The sequence below is a fragment of the Bubalus kerabau genome, chromosome 9 (assembly GCF_029407905.1).
Source record: "Bubalus kerabau isolate K-KA32 ecotype Philippines breed swamp buffalo chromosome 9, PCC_UOA_SB_1v2, whole genome shotgun sequence".
Taxonomy (NCBI): Eukaryota; Metazoa; Chordata; class Mammalia; order Artiodactyla; family Bovidae; genus Bubalus; species Bubalus kerabau.
The window spans coordinates 110915552-110932320 of record NC_073632.1 but is presented as its reverse complement, the minus strand read 5'-3'; the positions used below and the strand labels follow the sequence as shown (position 1 = coordinate 110932320).

The 16769-nt window shown below is 52.9% G+C and overlaps 1 protein-coding gene across 2 annotated transcripts in view; it reads right to left on the bottom strand.

Annotated features, from left to right (window-relative positions):
• Nucleotides 1-16769, bottom strand: part of SMOC2 (SPARC related modular calcium binding 2) — a 153931-nt gene that overhangs the window by 105629 nt on the left and 31533 nt on the right. For both annotated transcript variants that reach the window (XM_055536202.1, XM_055536203.1), the window contains exon 2: nucleotides 3584-3755. In XM_055536202.1, the coding sequence (XP_055392177.1) occupies nucleotides 3584-3755 (172 nt within the window). The remainder of the gene's footprint in view (nucleotides 1-3583; nucleotides 3756-16769) is intronic.

Genomic DNA, 16769 nt, shown 5'->3' with positions numbered 1-16769 from the left:
CCTGCGCAGCACTGCGGGCCCTCCGCACTCACGCGCTGATGAGACTCACGCCCACGGAGACCCCAGCGTGGGCTCCGGTCACTCTGCGATGACCATCAGGACAGCACTTGTGGGATTCGGGCAGTGGAGGAGGATTACAATATCAGGCATCGCTTGGCGGCAATGTTCCTCTTACATACCCATCACTCGAAACACCCGGGCCTTCGGATCTCCAGGAAGCCGCTTTTGTCAGGACCCTGTATGGCTGTGTCTCAGAAACCTCAGGATACCTCCAAGCTCGCCTGGCATCGGGCTTTTCTTTTTCTTCTTTCTTCTGTTTTTTTAATTTAATGCCAGAGATTTGCTCGAAAAGAAAGACAGTCCCAATGGTCTTAGATCAAAAGAAAAACATTGAGTTTGCTGGGTTCTAAAAATACAGACTCCACAAATTTCAAAGAAAATATGAGAAAAACCCATCGGTGTAAACCACTGCACTTCTGTTCAAGGTCAGCAGAGCATAATATGAAATGCAAAAAACATTTTCATCCAACTTTAACCAAATACTGAAATATTTCAATCGTTTCCAAATTAGAACATCCATAAGAGACTGGCCCATGAAGCTGTCACCCATCAAATACATGGAAATGTCCTCAGAACATGCAGCTTCACAGTCGCCAACTTGATACTTGATTCACCAGCAAATTTCAACACCAGGAACGATTTAGGGCAAATGCGGATGGGCCTTTGCATTCTCTGCGGTGGAAGGGCCTTTCGGCCTGCTTCTCCACCTCTCACCATCAGAGCGGAACGTGCCCGAGCTGGGCTGGTGTGGAGTCCAGCCAGCGCTCTTGGACAGAGCAGGGCAGCAGCAGCTGCCCACTGCTGCCAGGATGCCTGTCCGCCCACCAGCACCAGGCCCCTCCTGTTCACACTGAACCCCCACCATGTGGCCTGGGGTGGGCTGGGGGTGTTAGATGCCAGACTTTGGGCGACAGGATGGGGAAGCGACCTGAGAAGCAAGCCAGCTGGTATGAGGGGCCCATCCCATCTGGGGAGGTCCCGCTCCCGCTCTGAGCCCGGATCCAGGGAGAGGCTGCTTATGCAGGAAAAGCCTGCTGCAGATGGGAAACCCCTTTTCTATGGCCCCCTGCGGACCAGACTCAGATCACTAGACTCAGAGACAGGGGCTGAGAGCAGACGCCTCAGAACCCCAAGCCTGCCCCCCAGATCTACAATGTCGGGGTCCCTAATGCCCGCGTATTTCAAACTGCTGTAAACTGACAGCGCCTCTTTAAAGTAACTTCATACATTTGCCACCCCCAGTAGCTGAAGCACCAAATAAACTTGATCTTGAAACTCACAGGTATCTTCACATTCTCTTTATTTTAATCCTTTTGATTTGAATTAAACTTGGTTTTAAGAGATAAGTTCTGTTTTTACCTTCATTGCTGTTGTTCAGTCGCTAAGTCATGTCCAATTCTTTGCGATCCCATGGACTGCAGCATGCCAGGCTTTCCTGTCCTTCACTGTCTCCCAGATCCATGTCCATTGAGTCAGTGATGTTATCTAATCATCTCATCCTCTGCTGCCCCCTTCTCCTAATGCCTTCCATCTTTCCCAGCATCAGGGTCTTTTCCAGCAAGTCAGCTCTTCTCATCAGGTGCCAAAGTACTGGGGCTTCAGTAACAGTCTTTCCAATGAACATTCAGGGTTGATTTCCTTTAGGCTTAATTGGTTTGATCTCCTTGCTTTCCAAGGGACTCTCAAGAGTCTTCTCCAGCACCACAGTTTGAAAGCACCAATTCTTCAGCGCTCAGCCTTCTTTATGGTCCAAATCTCACATCCATACGTGACTACTGGAAAAACCGTAACTTTGACTATATGAGCGTTTGTCGACACAGTGGTGTCTTTGCCTTCTAATACGCTGTCTGGGTTTGTCATCGCTTTCCTTCCAAGGAGCAAGCGTCTTACCTTCATGGCTGCAGTCAGAGCAGTGGTGTTTAAACTTCTTCTCCCTTATCTCATTTTTTGTCATAAATTTATGGCATGAAATTTCTTCAGTGAGATGTGAGAATTCCAACCAAGGGAGTAATCCAGAAAAATTAGGCTGGATCCAAACACAAGTAAGCTAGAAATGACGTTCCCAAAAGGCCATCCATGTTTAATGCCAACTTAACCTCCTGTCCAAAAGTGATGCAAGGTAGACTCTGCAGAGCTCCAAGTGCGAGGTTTGGGAGAGTCCACCCTGGCAGATGGACTCAGACAGACTGACAGATGGATGGGCCTCTGGCCTCAGCGTAATTAATCCATCTCAGACACCCACGGAGACCATGGCCAACACAGAGGTTTAATGTGGCAGCTTCCTCACAGTCCTCCAACTGAGTGTCTGATGGGAGTTATCACCAAGAGGATATCTGATGGGGCTGTCTAAAAGAACAGGGCACCAAAGAGGAACATAAAACTCAAACCTCACGCCACAGCACCTGTCCTCATGAGTTAAGCCAGCACAGGCCACTGTTTCTAGAAACTTCTCTGCAGGGAAGATCCCTTGATACTTGAGACTATTCTTGGGTCACTTCTCATTTCTCAGCACAGATACCTGAGGTGTGTAATGGCCATCAAGGCATTAAGTTACATCCAAGTTCCTCACAGAGTGACGTGTTTGGGGCATGCTGATCAAACGCCAGGAGGAAGGTGGGTACTGGGCTGCCCAACGCCCATGGGCAGAGGGTCCCATGAGGTGCCAACAGGAGCAGCACCCAGGTCCAGGGAACACGCAGCTCCGTCTCTGTCACAGGGAGAAGTGCCTCGGACCTGCCCGCTAGGCTGGGTGGCACTGTGGGAGGAACAGCAGGGCACTCAGAGCCTGGCCAAGTGCAGGTCCAAGGCACCAGCTTCCCTTCATTTGAGCGGTTGTTGGGCTAACAGCTAGACACCGCAGGACATGGTCTCAAGGGGGTTTTAGCCTGTGTGGTCTTTTCTCCTAGATAATAAGAAAAAAAAAGTTAAATCTCTTTCTTAAAATGACTCTATTTGTGTTTGAAACGTGTTTTGCTGAGTCAAACCTTTCATTAACATGGGAAACCTTTCAATGTTTTGCTCTAAGCGTGCTTGTTAGCTCTAAATCCGCTTCTTGAATCAGGAAAACTGAAAATTACAAGTGTAAAATCCGCGCCAAAAAAGAAGAAGAAGAAAAAATCCCTGAAAACAGCAGAGGCGCTATTACACACGCCCCACATGCGAGAGAAGGTGAAAGGAGGAAGGGCTGGAAGAACCACTCTCAAAAACGGGAGCAAGAAAGAATAATTTCAGGCGACTCTGGAAACTTTCTGTGAAACGTTCTGTGAAACTTTCTGTGAAACTTTCTGTGAAACTGGATGAATTTGTGTTGCAATGTGTGATGTCATAAAACATTCTAAGAAAAAACAACATTCAACAAGAATATGATGATTCAAAAACGACCCTCACCGCTACATGCCCTGACAAAGATTCACGAGCAGAAACTCTTGACTTTTTACATAGGAAAACTTGACCAGGCGAAGAGAAAGCACATAAATGTACATTTCAGGGCTTGGCTCTTGAACGGTGATGGAAGGAAACTTACCTTTGCAGTTGCCTCGATAAGCAATTTCTAGCTGGGGGTCTTTGCACTTGGCGCGTTGAAACTCGCAGCGAGATAGGAAGGTCCTCCCGTCGGAGGCGCACAGTGGCTTCTGGGCGGAGCCCGAGCAGTCCAAGCTGCAGTCTTTGTCCTTGTCTTGGTCAACTCTCAAAAACTTGGAGGAGAAAAGAAAAAAGAATCCAGACATCTTAAGGAGTGTTCTGGGGAATGCAGGAGGCTGTCTAGGCCACTTAGCATTGAGGGAGTGTCCCAGATACACGGTGGGAAGCCCGGAAGCCTGTGACCTCCGAGGTCTCAGTCATCTGGATAGCTGGTCATTCCCTGCTCTGCTCAGCATCGGTGTCTGAACCTCTGAACGCTCCACCACTGCCCTGGGACACACGTGCTCTGTTTACCTCTAAGAGTCTGCATAGCAATGCTTTGCTTTGAGTCTGTGAATTCACTGCCTGGTTGACCCCTCCATTCACTACGTTTTGCCGTAAGCTTGGAAGTCACATGCGTCCGGAGCCCCCTGTCTTTCTGGAATTGGGGGGCAGGCCCTCCCTGCTGGACAGCACCACACAATCTCATCCACACCCCAGGTACCCCTTCGTGTGGAAGGTCAGTTTCTGAGTAAGTGCCCTGGCTCCAGAGGGAGTTCTTCCCATGGGGTCCGAGGGGCTTCAGGGGGGCCCCTCCTAGATCCCTATCCTTGCCTTGGCTCCTCTGATGACCTGGACACACAGCTTCAGGGCTCAGGGGTCTCCCAGCAGGGCTCAGATCTGGTCACCAGCCCCCACACCTGCCCCCACACCCGCCGCCGCCCGTGGATGGTGTCCCCTGCCAGCTCAGCTTCACAGCCCCCCCACGTCCCACCCCGCTCCTGTCTAGTCCTGCTCGCCCCAGACACAACGACCCCGGTCCTGTCTAGTCCTGCTCGCCCCAGACACAACGACCCCGGTCCTGTCTAGTCCTGCTTGCCCCAGACTCAACGACCCCGGTCCTGTCTAGTCCTGCTCGCCCCAGACACAACGACCCCGGTCCTGTCTAGTCCTGCTCGCCCCAGACACAACGACCCCGGTCCTGTCTAGTCCTGCTCGCCCCAGACACAACGACCCCGGTCCTGTCTAGTCCTGCTCGCCCCAGACACAACGACCCCGGTCCTGTCTAGTCCTGCTCGCCCCAGACACAACGACCCCGGTCCTGTGTAGTCCTGCTCACCCCAGACACAACGACCCCAGTCCTGTCTAGTCCTGCTCGCCCCAGACTCAACGACCCCGGTCCTGTCTAGTCCTGCTCGCCCCAGACACAACGACCCCGGTCCTGTCTAGTCCTGCTCGCCCCAGACACAACGACCCCGGTCCTGTCTAGTCCTGCTCGCCCCAGACACAACGACCCCGGTCCTGTGTAGTCCTGCTCGCCCCAGACACAACGACCCCAGTCCTGTCTAGTCCTGCTCGCCCCAGACACAACGACAGACGCCAAGGTGGCTCCAACACTGCTTGTGTTAGAGGACGTGGCCCCTGGAGCGTCGCCTGCCCCACACAGGCCTTTGCTCTGATTAACGGAGCACCACTGAGTCATCAAAGGAAAGAAGATGCACACTGAGGTGTGGCCACTACTCAACACTCCACGGTGTGTGCAGAGCCCTGGGCGCTGTGGCCATTTGAACGGTTTATCCAGCATGTTTGCCCCCGTAATACTTAGCTCCGCTCACAGCGACCCCTCCCTGTTCAAGTAGGAGCCGGAGGAAGAGTGGCGGTGGAGTTCAGCAGAAGCTCAGGGACCTCATGGACCTGTTCTCTCATCAGGAAGAAAAAGAAAGAAAAGTCTCAAATTCAGGGTGCCTCATTCCTTGAGAAGATAGACACCCAAACTCGCCCCTTTCATCTCCGAGTGTTCTGCTTGGCGACATGTGAAGACCAATAACACCAAAGCTGAGGTGAAGCCATAGGGAGGGAAGGGCCCTGGGTCTGGGGGCCAGCTGCCCAGGGAAGCACATCCCTCCTGGGGTCCAGGTGGGGTCCTGGGGAAGACGGGCAGCGAGGGCACCATGGCCAGGAGCCTGTAGGCGACCACTTCTCTACCTGAACCTCTGGGAGCTGACTAAGGGCCATTTCCTAGGTTTCTGGATGAAGGCTCCAGACACCAGGCTGTGCTCAGCACCTGAGCATCACATCTTCATCCAGCAGGGCTCTGGGACGCAGGGGGCAGACTTTCCACGCTCTAACTTTTCCTGTGAGTAAGTTCACTTGCTGAAATGATCTGTGCTTATTTTAACCAACGGGCAAGTGAAAAGAGATCATTGCCTTTCCAAGATTTTGAAAAAACAAATTTTTTTTATTCTTAAATAGAGCAAGTACAGAAGCTTTCTGTGTGGATCAAAACAAACTGTGGAAAATTCTTAAAGAGATGGGAATAGCAGACTACCTTACCTGCCTCCTGAGAAACCTTTATGCTGGTCAAGAAGCAACAGTTAGAACCAGACATGGACCAACAGACTGGTCCTAAATCACGAAAGGAGTATATCAAGGCTGTATACTGTCACCCTGCCTACTTAACTTATATGCAGAGTACATCATGAGAAACGCTGGGCTGGAAGAAGCACAAGCTGGAATCAAGATTGCCGGGAGAAGTATCAATAACATCAGATATGCAGATGACACCACCCCCACCCTTATGGCAGAAAGCAAAGAGGAACTCTTGATGAAAGTAAAAGAGGAGAGTGAAAAAGATGGCTTAAAACTGAAGATTCAACAAATGAAGATCATGGCATCCAGTCCTCTCACTTCATGGCAAATAGGTGGGGATACAATGGAAACCATGACAGACTTTATTTTCTTGGGCTCCAAAATCATTGTGGACAGTGACTGCAGCCATGAAATTAAAAGATGCTTGCTCCTTGGAAGAAAGCTATGACCCACCTAGACAGCATATTAAAAAGCAGAGACATCACTTTAATGATGAAGGTCCATCTAGTCAAAGCTATGGTTTTTCTAGTAGTCCTGTATGGATGTGAGAGTTGGACCATATAGAAGGCTCAGTGCTAAAGAATTGATGCTTTCAAACTATGATGTTGGAGAAGACTCTTGAGAGTCCCTTGGAGTGCAAGGAGATCCAACCTGTCCATCCTAAGGGAAATCAGTCTTGAATACTCACTGGAAGGACTGATGCTGAAATTGAAACTCCAGTACTTTGGCCACCTAATGTGAAGAGCCGACTCACTGGAAAAGACCCTGATGCTGGGAAAGATTGAGGGCAGGAGGAGAAGGGGGCAACAGAAGATGAGACGGTTGGATGGCATCACCAAGCCAATGGACCTGAACTTGGGCAAACTCTGAGAGATGGTGAGGGACAAGGGGACCTGGTGTGCTGCAGTCTATGGGGTCAAAGAGAGTCGGACACAACTGAGCTATGAACCAAAAAAAGCACAGAAGCACATTGACTGAATTCTGTCACTGCAGAATTTCAACCTCTTTCTCTTTTCGCTCTCCCTGAGACTGATTCGTGTGAGCTAACTTTCCAGCCCTGGCAGCAGCAGTTCCCAGGAGACAGGATCTCCACACGAGGGATCCTGTCTGCATGAAACGCTGCTTGTCTTTCAAAGCTGCCTCATTCCGCTCCTCACAAGCATCTAGTTTTCACAGACTTGTTCCTATGACTCAGCTGGCTGGGACCAGAGCAGTTTTGTGCAAGAGCAAGAGAGACAGGGAGAGGGGCCACAGAGGAGCAGAGCTGACTGAAACATCCCGGGACCCTCCCAGGCCCGGCCCACACGGGAGCCCGCCCAGAAGGAACGCCCTTCAATTTCAGATGAAAACAGGCAATAACCTAAATCCTGCTAATTTTTACATATAAGAGGTGCTCTATTTGTATTTCCTGAAACCCTAAGACGAGGAAATGCAGATGACTTAGGGAAGACACCATAATTACCGTTCTCTCTAAATGGAGGGCGACAGCCTCTCTCTTCTCAGTTTTGAAAATGTCGAGCATTCAGGCGTTTGGGATTTGACTGTAATTCTTGGTAATTTAATGGTGTGGAACAAACAATGGACCCGTTCTTTCTCAGAAATGAGAGAACTCATACTTTCTCCACATTTCTCCCCCTCCCCACTTTTACCAGCAATTAAATTCCAGGGGAGTCAGTGCACAGAGGAAAGTGAGCTTTTCAAGGAGCTGGATTCTTTACTAAACAAAGCCCAGGGAGGAAAATAAAATATACCAATATTCCTCTTCTAAAGAATTTAGTGTTCACTAACGAACGTGGCTGAGGGCCTTCACACTGGTTCTGATAAAAGGCCCTTTGTCCAGCTTAGAGGGACTCTGTCCCACCTTGAGCAGCGCCAGGACAGCGGTGGCCTGGGGTCCCGGGCCCGCCTCTCTTCCGTTCAGGATGGAGGGCAGCCCGCACGTGGGCGGGAAGGGGCTGCACGTGCATGTCCGCCTGCAGGTCAACTGGCTGCAGCACCAGCAAAAGCAGGCCAAGTGTACACGGATTACAGCCAGGGTCCACATTCTGCTTAATAAATGTGTGGGTTTAAACCAGAGGAAACGTGGGAACAAAGTGAAACCACTTAAGAAACGGATTAAACTCTTAATACGGACAACTTTTTCCCCTGCAATGTTGATATGCTGATGGAAGATGGCGTTTTTACGAGATAACACATGGCATGGGTTAAATTAAGAAAAACATCTCTGAATTACATAATCATGCAGCTGGAAGATTCCCCAAAGCAAGAACTTTCTAAATAATGAGCCACCGGAAAGCAACATCGCTTCCAAGGACGTGTGCTTGCTCGATGCCAGGACGAGGCCCACACACCAGGGAGGGGAGACGGGTCAGAACCCATCGTGCGTACAGGGTGCAGGTGGATCTGGGGGGCTCGAAAGAGGATGTGACCTTGAACCACCAAGGAAGGAGGTGGGGAGGACTAGAAACACACACCCTGCTTTAAAGGGCAGCTTCACATTAGACCCTGAGCTGTCAGATCTCAGGAAAGTGCTCCCTACTTTCTAGCGGAATAGAGAAGCGAACCCGTGACTCAAAGCCGGACAAGGATTTTCCAGCCCTGAGCCTGCAGCTGAAACAGGGAAACACGGCTGCTGCGGGGTGTTCTCTGCCCAGAGACAGCCACCCCTCACTCACTCATTCTCTCTCTCACTCACTCACTCACTCATTCCTCATCCATTTGCTGGAACTAACATGCACCAATCCACGTGTGTTTAAAAAGCACTCTACTTCAGTGTTTTAATAGTCTTTCCTCTGTGTCCCACTTTTCAGGGATAAAGCCTCGTATTTCTCGGGTAGGAAAGAGTCAGGTCCGTCTTGAATTGGACTTGCTTAGTGACTGTTGGGGGACTGTCCTCTGTCAAGCATTTTCCTGGACTCTGCGAGGGTTCAGAGGAGGGCCCGTCCTCGCGGAGAGTAAGGTCCAGAGGGCAACAAAGAGCACACAGGGGTTCACCACCCAGCTCGGCCAGGGAGCACCGTCCTGCCGTGTGGGACACAGGCCTGGCAGGCCTTGCGAGGAGAGCATGAGCGTCTGAGAGCCGTGGGATGGGCTTCTGACTCCTGTGTGGGGATCTGAAGACTCTCACCCAAGAGAGCCTCTGAGAAGACGGGAAAGGAAGACAGCAGTGTGGAGTCTGAGCACAGAGACCCAGGGGAGCAAACCAAGAGCCGTGATGTCAGGGGGTCTGCCGGGGGTCACGCTGAGACTGGCCTGCAGACCAACGGGCCGGAAGGGACTGGGGCTCCCTCTCCTGCGACCACGACATTCCCAAGTCTGCATTCTCCTCGCTGCACACAGATGACCCAGCGGACAGTCTGACAAAAGGACCCCCACGCTACGACAGCCCTCCAGGCCTTGGTCATTAACTGGCAGTTAGCATGGATGCCGAGAACCCATGAAAAGCGGATTCTGCGACGGCCAGATGCTACTCAGGGCCTTCGGCACACCCTCAGAGCCACCAGCAGGGCATCGGGGGCACGTGCTTATCTGCACAGTGGGAGTGACAGCGCTTTCTCTGCTGACCTTTGCGGTAGCCGTGCGAATAGCTAAGCAACGAGACTCACACTGCGCCTGAGAAGGACGAAGTAAACTGCAGGGTGAGGAGGGCGTCTGTGTCTCCACGTGTGCACGGCCCCGCCGGGAGCTGCTGGCCGGGGCTGATGGATCACCAGGACGTGCTGGCCAGCACAGAGCCAGTGGGATGGGCTTCTACTAGATCCCCCCTTTTCTGATTTGAAAAACTAGCCGGCAACATAGGTGAAAACAATAGACTGTGGGTCTTGCAGAGGGGGATCTGTCTTAATACGTCTAAGACGCTGAGTGAAACCGTGAGGGAGACCGCACAGCACTGAGAACCGGTGTTACCAGCATCATTTGGGGTCTCTTGATGGCTTTTCATTGTATTCACGGGACAGCGGCAGGGAGTTAAAAACCAAGGGCAAACGATTGTGATGAATTCTTTTTTTTTTTTTTTCCTATTTTTATGACTAGATTTATGTTGTAAACCCAACAAACAGAGAGAAAGTGGACAACACTCTGCTGATAAATGCCGGTGTGGGTGGGGGCGGTCGGCACTGCAGGGCAGAGTGGGCAAAGGAAGGGTATTGACTTTGGAGACAGGCACCTGGCTGTGTGACCCAGGACAGTTATCCTCTTAGCCAAATGATTCTGGCTTCTTCATTGTGAAATGAAAATGATGGTAACACTAAGGCTTATTCCATCATCGTTATTGTGAAAAGATGAAGGACGTGGATGAGGATGTGCTTGGAAAAGACACGAAGATGTGACCAGCAGGAAGCCCTCCCAGGCAGATGCTCAACCCCAGGCATCTTTGCTCTGGGCCATGTTCCCATCATAAAAGCTTCAAGTCTACTGGATGAGCGCTAAGAGATCCTCCCGTTTACAGTCATTTTCAAAAAGAAAATTAGGAGCATGAAGTGAAAAGAGAGGTAACTTAGGTGTCGAGAGGAGGGGGCAAGTTTTGCAGGAAGATGCAGGCAGCGAGGGCAGGTGGGCTCCACACTCAGGGTCCATGGGGAGGGGGCGCTCGTGCCCGGAGAGGGACCCAGCAGAGGAGCTGGAGCAGGGGCTGCAGGAAGCCTGCCCAAAGACAAACACAGGAGCGCCGTCCACCGCGAGCACACACTAACACAGACCCACGGGGACTGAGCACACCAGAGCTGCGGCCCCTGGAGCCTGGCTGAGAAACGGGAGCTCCAGGTGCTCTGGAACGAGCAGGCGTGGCACGCGCTGCCCCGCTGAGGAGGCAACAGGAGGTGGGCAGGCTGGGGCCACTGTGCTCTTTTCTCCCAGCGCTGCGGTCCCGCTCTGAGTGGACACAGACTGTTCAAGTTTTTATAGAGCCTTTGCGGGCTTCTGGTCCCCGGGCCCTGCCCCTCTCTGGTCCTCTGAGCTCCAGGCACCCTCCAGATGGTGAGCGTTGGTTCCTGACCCCACAGCTAGGGACGGGCGGAAGTTCCGCTCCACGCCCTGCTCTGCATATCTCTTCTCTTTTCTCAAAGCCTGTCTTTTTTATCTACTTTCCCTCCCTGCCTCCACATTAATATTTATTTCAATGATGAAAACAGATAGCTTTGCTTCTTCATAGTACTTCTTGGAGATAAGAAACTCTTGGATTTTGATTGTTCCAGATTTGTGTTTATTTGAGAGTCAGTAGGAACTTTGTTACTCTCAGAAAGCAAGAAAGAAAGCGAAGTTGCTCAGTCGTGCCTGACTCTTTGCAACCCCATGGACTGTAGCCCACCAGGCTCCTCTGTCCGTGGGATTCTCCAGGCAAGAATACTGGAGTGGGTTGCCATGTCCTTCTCCAGGAGTTCTTCCTGACCCAGGGATTGAACCCAGGTCTCCTGCATTGCAGGCAGACACTTTACCATCTGAGCCACCAGGGAAGTCCTGGTGTTACTCTCAAACATCTACCTGTATTTTATTAAGAAGAGTTTGAGAGTCTCAAAATAAAATACAGGTAGATGGTGTTACGTGATAGCAAGGATGATCTCTAATTCTCACTTGAAGGCTCCTGACTTGACATTCAACCCCACTCTCGAGGCTCAGAGATGATTTGTTTGCACAGAGGCCTTAAAACCTCCACTCGCACAAGCCAGGCCTGTGTCCCCAGGGTGTCACCACACGCGGTGACGTGAAGGTGTGTACAGGGGTCTCACCGGGCCCAGGCCAGCACTCTCTTCATGAGTTCAGTTACAGTGAAGTGCCAGTTCTCAACAGCATCCCGAGAAGAATCAAGGCGTAGACCAAATGGATGCTTCACAGCTACGTGTTTTTCTCTGGCTGCAGTTCTGTGAAACAGGATGAATTTGGGAAGTAGGAGAACATTACAGTGGATGCTCGACCAACTGCTCACGAGCGCCTGGGGCCTCTCGGGTAGAGATGAATGTGTTCATCCATGAGGCCCAAGCCCAGCAGCGTGTCAGGTCTACAGCTGGTGCTCGGTAAATGCTCACTGTCTGGGAAGCTGTAGTAACACGACCAAGTGGGACTCACTGAGGAGCGACCAGGGCCTGCGGCAGGCTCAGAAGGTGTTTGAGCAACCGGACGCAACACGGGGCTCGTAGACATTTAAGCGTTAGGAAGACGTCTGAACCCAGGCGTGCTTGCCATGAGTGTGTTGCGGCTGACACACCTGCTCGACGGCCTAACACGCCCATCTCTCCTCACCTCCCTGGTGTGGGATGCCTCCTTCCCATGTGTTCAAGATGCCTCCAGATTAAAGCACACGAAACATCATACGTACACCCTGCCTGTGTCTAAGGGCAAAAGGGTAAATTAGCCTACAAAATAAGTATTACGCTCAAGTCTGATTCCATTTTCCAAACCCTCCGCCCTGCACAATGGGGTCAGTTCTGTGTCCGTCACTTCGCTATCCACTGGGCCACCGGTCAACCCTGGGGAACCCCTGGTGTCTACCCCAGGGACCATCTGGGTACATCCGTGCACGCAGACAGGGCGTGGGGACAAAGGCCCAGGGGCCCGGACCGCGCTCTGTGCACCAGCCCTCTGAGAGGGGCCGACGGACAGCCTGACTGGCACAAGGCCAGAGGCCACGTGGAGATGGAGAAGGTGACCACAGAGGTGCCATGCCCTGCGCTCTGTCGTGACGGGGAGCTCATAAACGCCCCGACAGCCTCGCCGGTTCCGGGGCCACCAAGCAGGCGGCAGAGGGCACCTCCATCCGCCCTCTGGCCCCCAGGAGACCAGCACACTTGCTGACGAAGTGACATTTCCAGAGGCCTTCAGCCAGGCTTCTTTTTTAAGGTTCCTGCTCATTTTAAAGCATTTAGAGCAAATTACACTAAAGTACATGGTAAGGTTATTAAAGAGACCTGCGCAGCAGGGGAAATGCATCCCAAAGCAGAGACACCAGAGAGCTTGCTCCCGAGCCAAACCTCAGGAGGCTGTGTGCCACACGGCAGGATGGTCCGCACGGAGGGCGGGCCGGGCGGGGTGAAGCAGGGAGCAGAGGGGCAGCTCTCTGCAGGCAGCAGGTGAGAGCGGCGCCGTGGACAGTCTCCCTTGCTCGAGAATCAGCAGGGAGACCGGTCCCCGGGCTGGGAAGCGGGCTCACCCCAGGTCTCAGGTGCGCTCACGTGGTCACGACTTCTTCAGGTGAGAATGAGCACATCACACACACTCACGGGCCTGGGACTCCCGGGGGAGATCAGACAGAACCCTGGTTCAAGTCAGCATCCCAGCCCGGCGAGACCTTCCCAGCGCCAAAACATCATCTGCACCCTCACCACACCCCGACCTCGTCCCTCCTCCTGTGAGCCCAGTCTGGCCCTTCCTGGGGCAAAGCAGGTGCCCGGGAGACGTGTTGAAAGCGTTTCGCTGAAGGCTGGGGGAGAAGCCACGGTCACAGGTCTGGGTCCTGCCAGATCCACACAGGTCCAAGTGCAAAGCAGCTCCCTCACAAGGATTTGCTGCGTGAAAGGAAGGGAGTGACTCCTGAGAGCCCGCGTGTCCAGACCTGAGCTCCCCACCACCACTGGGGCACACGTGTGCTCCACGCTGGACCAGACAGGGAGGCTTCCTGGGGGAAAAAGGAGCCAAGAAGAAACCCTCCCCCCTTCCAGGCTAACCTCTGCACACCTACACAACCACCACCACAGGAGAAAGAAACCCGCGGAAGGAAGTCTGAAGCCCTTTCTCTGTGGAAAGGAGCCAAGCGCCTTTGTCCACATGACCTGGGGACCAGGGCAGAGGCTGCCCCCTGGATAGGATGCTGTCAGGGCCTGGAGGCTGGGCAGGCAGAGTTCAGGGGTCACTGATGAAGAGACCGAGGGTCCCAGAGGACACAAGCTCAGGTGCATCAGTGACCAAAGAAGAGCCTGAGGCTCCCAGGGGAGGTCACCAGCTCATCCAAGATGCAGCTAGAACCAAACCCAAGACTTTGGGCCTGGGGGTGTGTTCTTCACTACAATCCTAAGGGCTGGAAACCCGCCTGGGGGCCCATGGCTGCACCTTCCTGCCCCAGGGCACCCACCCAAAGGCTTCACTCTTCACCCACGTGCAGGGCCTGGTCTTGACAAGCAGCCTTGGAAAGATGCATGGAAGAGGGGCTGGGGGCACAGGAGCCCCCTTCTTATGCTGTCTCGTCTCTTTCCCAGGTTTCCCCCTCCTCCAGGCCTGCGGACGACTCAGGGATACCTCACGTCAGCATCCACACAAATGGAAAGCGGCCTACACCCCCATCACCTCGGTTTACACATTAAGCAGATTCTTCACATTTTTAAGAGTCCGTGTTTACGTTAGGAGATAGCCAAGGCCTGGAGCCTTGGAGGAGAATTCTCCGAAATGGACCCTCTTCATCTCCTGGCACTGGCAGCGTTATCATTGTCCTCGAGCGGGAGCACTATCTCGCGATGGGCGGGAACGGGCCGCTGGCGCGCCTGCGGTCCATCACCGACGCCCGCTCTGGGCTGCCTCACCTCCTCCCAGGGGCCAAGGCGGGGAGACAGCTCCGCGCCCTCATCACCCAGACACAAGGTGCTTCACCCCAGGACTTGGGCGGGGAGGGGGGGGGCTCAAATAGCTCATGAAACCACCAGCCACACGCAGCTACTTGCACTGAGTTCAAGTGAAATGAAACAGGAAACGCAGCTGCTTGGCTGCACTGAGCTCTCAGCCCCCCGGGCTTGGAGCCAGGCCCTGGGCAGTGAGAGGACACGGTTCTGTCATCACCGGCGGCTCTTAGACGCTGCTCTGGAAGCAACAATGAAGGGTAATGAATCTCCTGAACCAGCTCCCTAAACCCCAATTTCTAAATGACCAGTTGCAAAAAGAGACGTCAATACCCATTCCAGGCTACTTTACTAATGAAACAAATATGAAACGCTAAGAAATGAATCATCTTTTGAAAAGGTTATCCTGAAATTCACACCTGTAATTACAGAGGAAGGAGAAACACTTTAATGACAGGAGGAAGAGAAACTTGGGGGGAAGAGAGGTCCTGCTGAGGGAGAGGAGAGGCGCTGAGATAGAGGTAAAGAGCAGGGGGTCAACGTTGGGGCAAGGGGACAGGCCGGCCGGAGGGGGGCGTGGGCAGTGGAGTGAGCTCCCCTACGCTTGGGGCACAAGTCATTGCCCAACAAACCCAAACCAGGGAAGGGGTGAAGGCGGGGAGACGCGAGAGTGGAAGGGGAGGGGGAGCGAGAGGGGCCCCATCGTCCAGTAAGCGGGTCTGCTGCGAGCCTTGGCGGGGACGCAGCGGGAGGCAGGGGGCAGAGACCACGTTCTGTCCCAGGAGGCCTTGCGGCCTTTTCCAAACGGGTGTCCCCAGCAGACGCCTTACCCCGTGGCAGATGCCTGCTCTGCTTTCCACAAGGTGCTCAGAGCATCACACACTTTACAGAGGATTAAACATTACAAGGAGACAGGATGACAAACTGGGGGGGTTCAGAGGAGAACTCAGAGCGCTAGGAGGGACCCTGGGCCATGCTGATGGCCCTGCAGGATGAGGCCGCCAGCGGGTGCCAAACAGAGCAAAGGACGAATGAGAAGTGAGCTGTCCTGGCTGCCTCCCCTGAGGCCATTACAGCCGAGGCTGCACGCATGGCCTCCCATCAGGGGAGGGACCGCAGAATGTAGGGGGGCCAGGTAACAGGGGTGGGGGCAGCACCGCTTTCCCGTTGCGGCAGCGGCCTGACTCGGGTTGTTTCGGAAGAACAGAAATCCCTGCCTAAGCGGGTCTGCAGCACACACGCAGGCCCCGCCCATCCACACACAGGCCCCGCCCATCCACACACGGGCCCCGCCCACACACAGTTCAGTCCAGTTCAGTTCAGTTCAGTCGCTCAGTCGTGTCTGACTCTTTGTGACCCCATGAATCGCAGCACGCCAGGCCTCCCTGTCCATCACCAACTCCCGGAGTTTACTCAAACTCATGTCCATCGAGTTGGTGATGCCATCCAGCCATCTCATCCTCTGTCGTCCCCTTCTCCTCCTGCCCCCAACCTCTCCCAGCATCAGGGTCTTTTCCAATGAGTCAACTCTTCACATGAGGTGGTCAAAGTATTGGAGTTTCAGCTTCAGCATCAGTCCTTCCAATGAACATCCAGGAATGATCGCCTTTAGGATGGACTCTTTGGATCTCCTTGCAGTCCAAGGGACTCGCAAGAGTCTTCTCCAACACCACAGTTCAAAAGCATCAATTCTTCGGCACTCAGCTTTCTTCACAGTCCAACTCTCACATCCACACATGACCACTGGAAAAACCATAGCCTTGACTAGACGGACCTTTGTTGGCAAAGTAATGTCTCTGCTTTTCAATATGCTATCTAGGTTGGTCATAACTTTCCTTTCAAGGAGTAAGCGTCTTTTTATTTCATGGCTGCAATCACCATCTGCAGTGATTCTGGAGCTCCAAAAAATAAATCTGACACTGTTTCCACTGTTTCCCCATCTATTTCCCATGAAGTGATGGGACCGGATGCCATGATCTTAGTTTTCTGAATGTTGAGCTTTAAGCCAACTTTTTCACTTTCTTCAAGGGATTTAGTTCCTCTTCACTTTCTGCCATAAGGGTGGTGTCATCTGCATATCTGAGGTTATTGATATTTCTCCTGGCAATCTTGATTCCAGCTTGTGCTTCTTCCAGCCCAGCGTTTCTCATGACCTACTCTGCATAGATGTTAAATAAACAG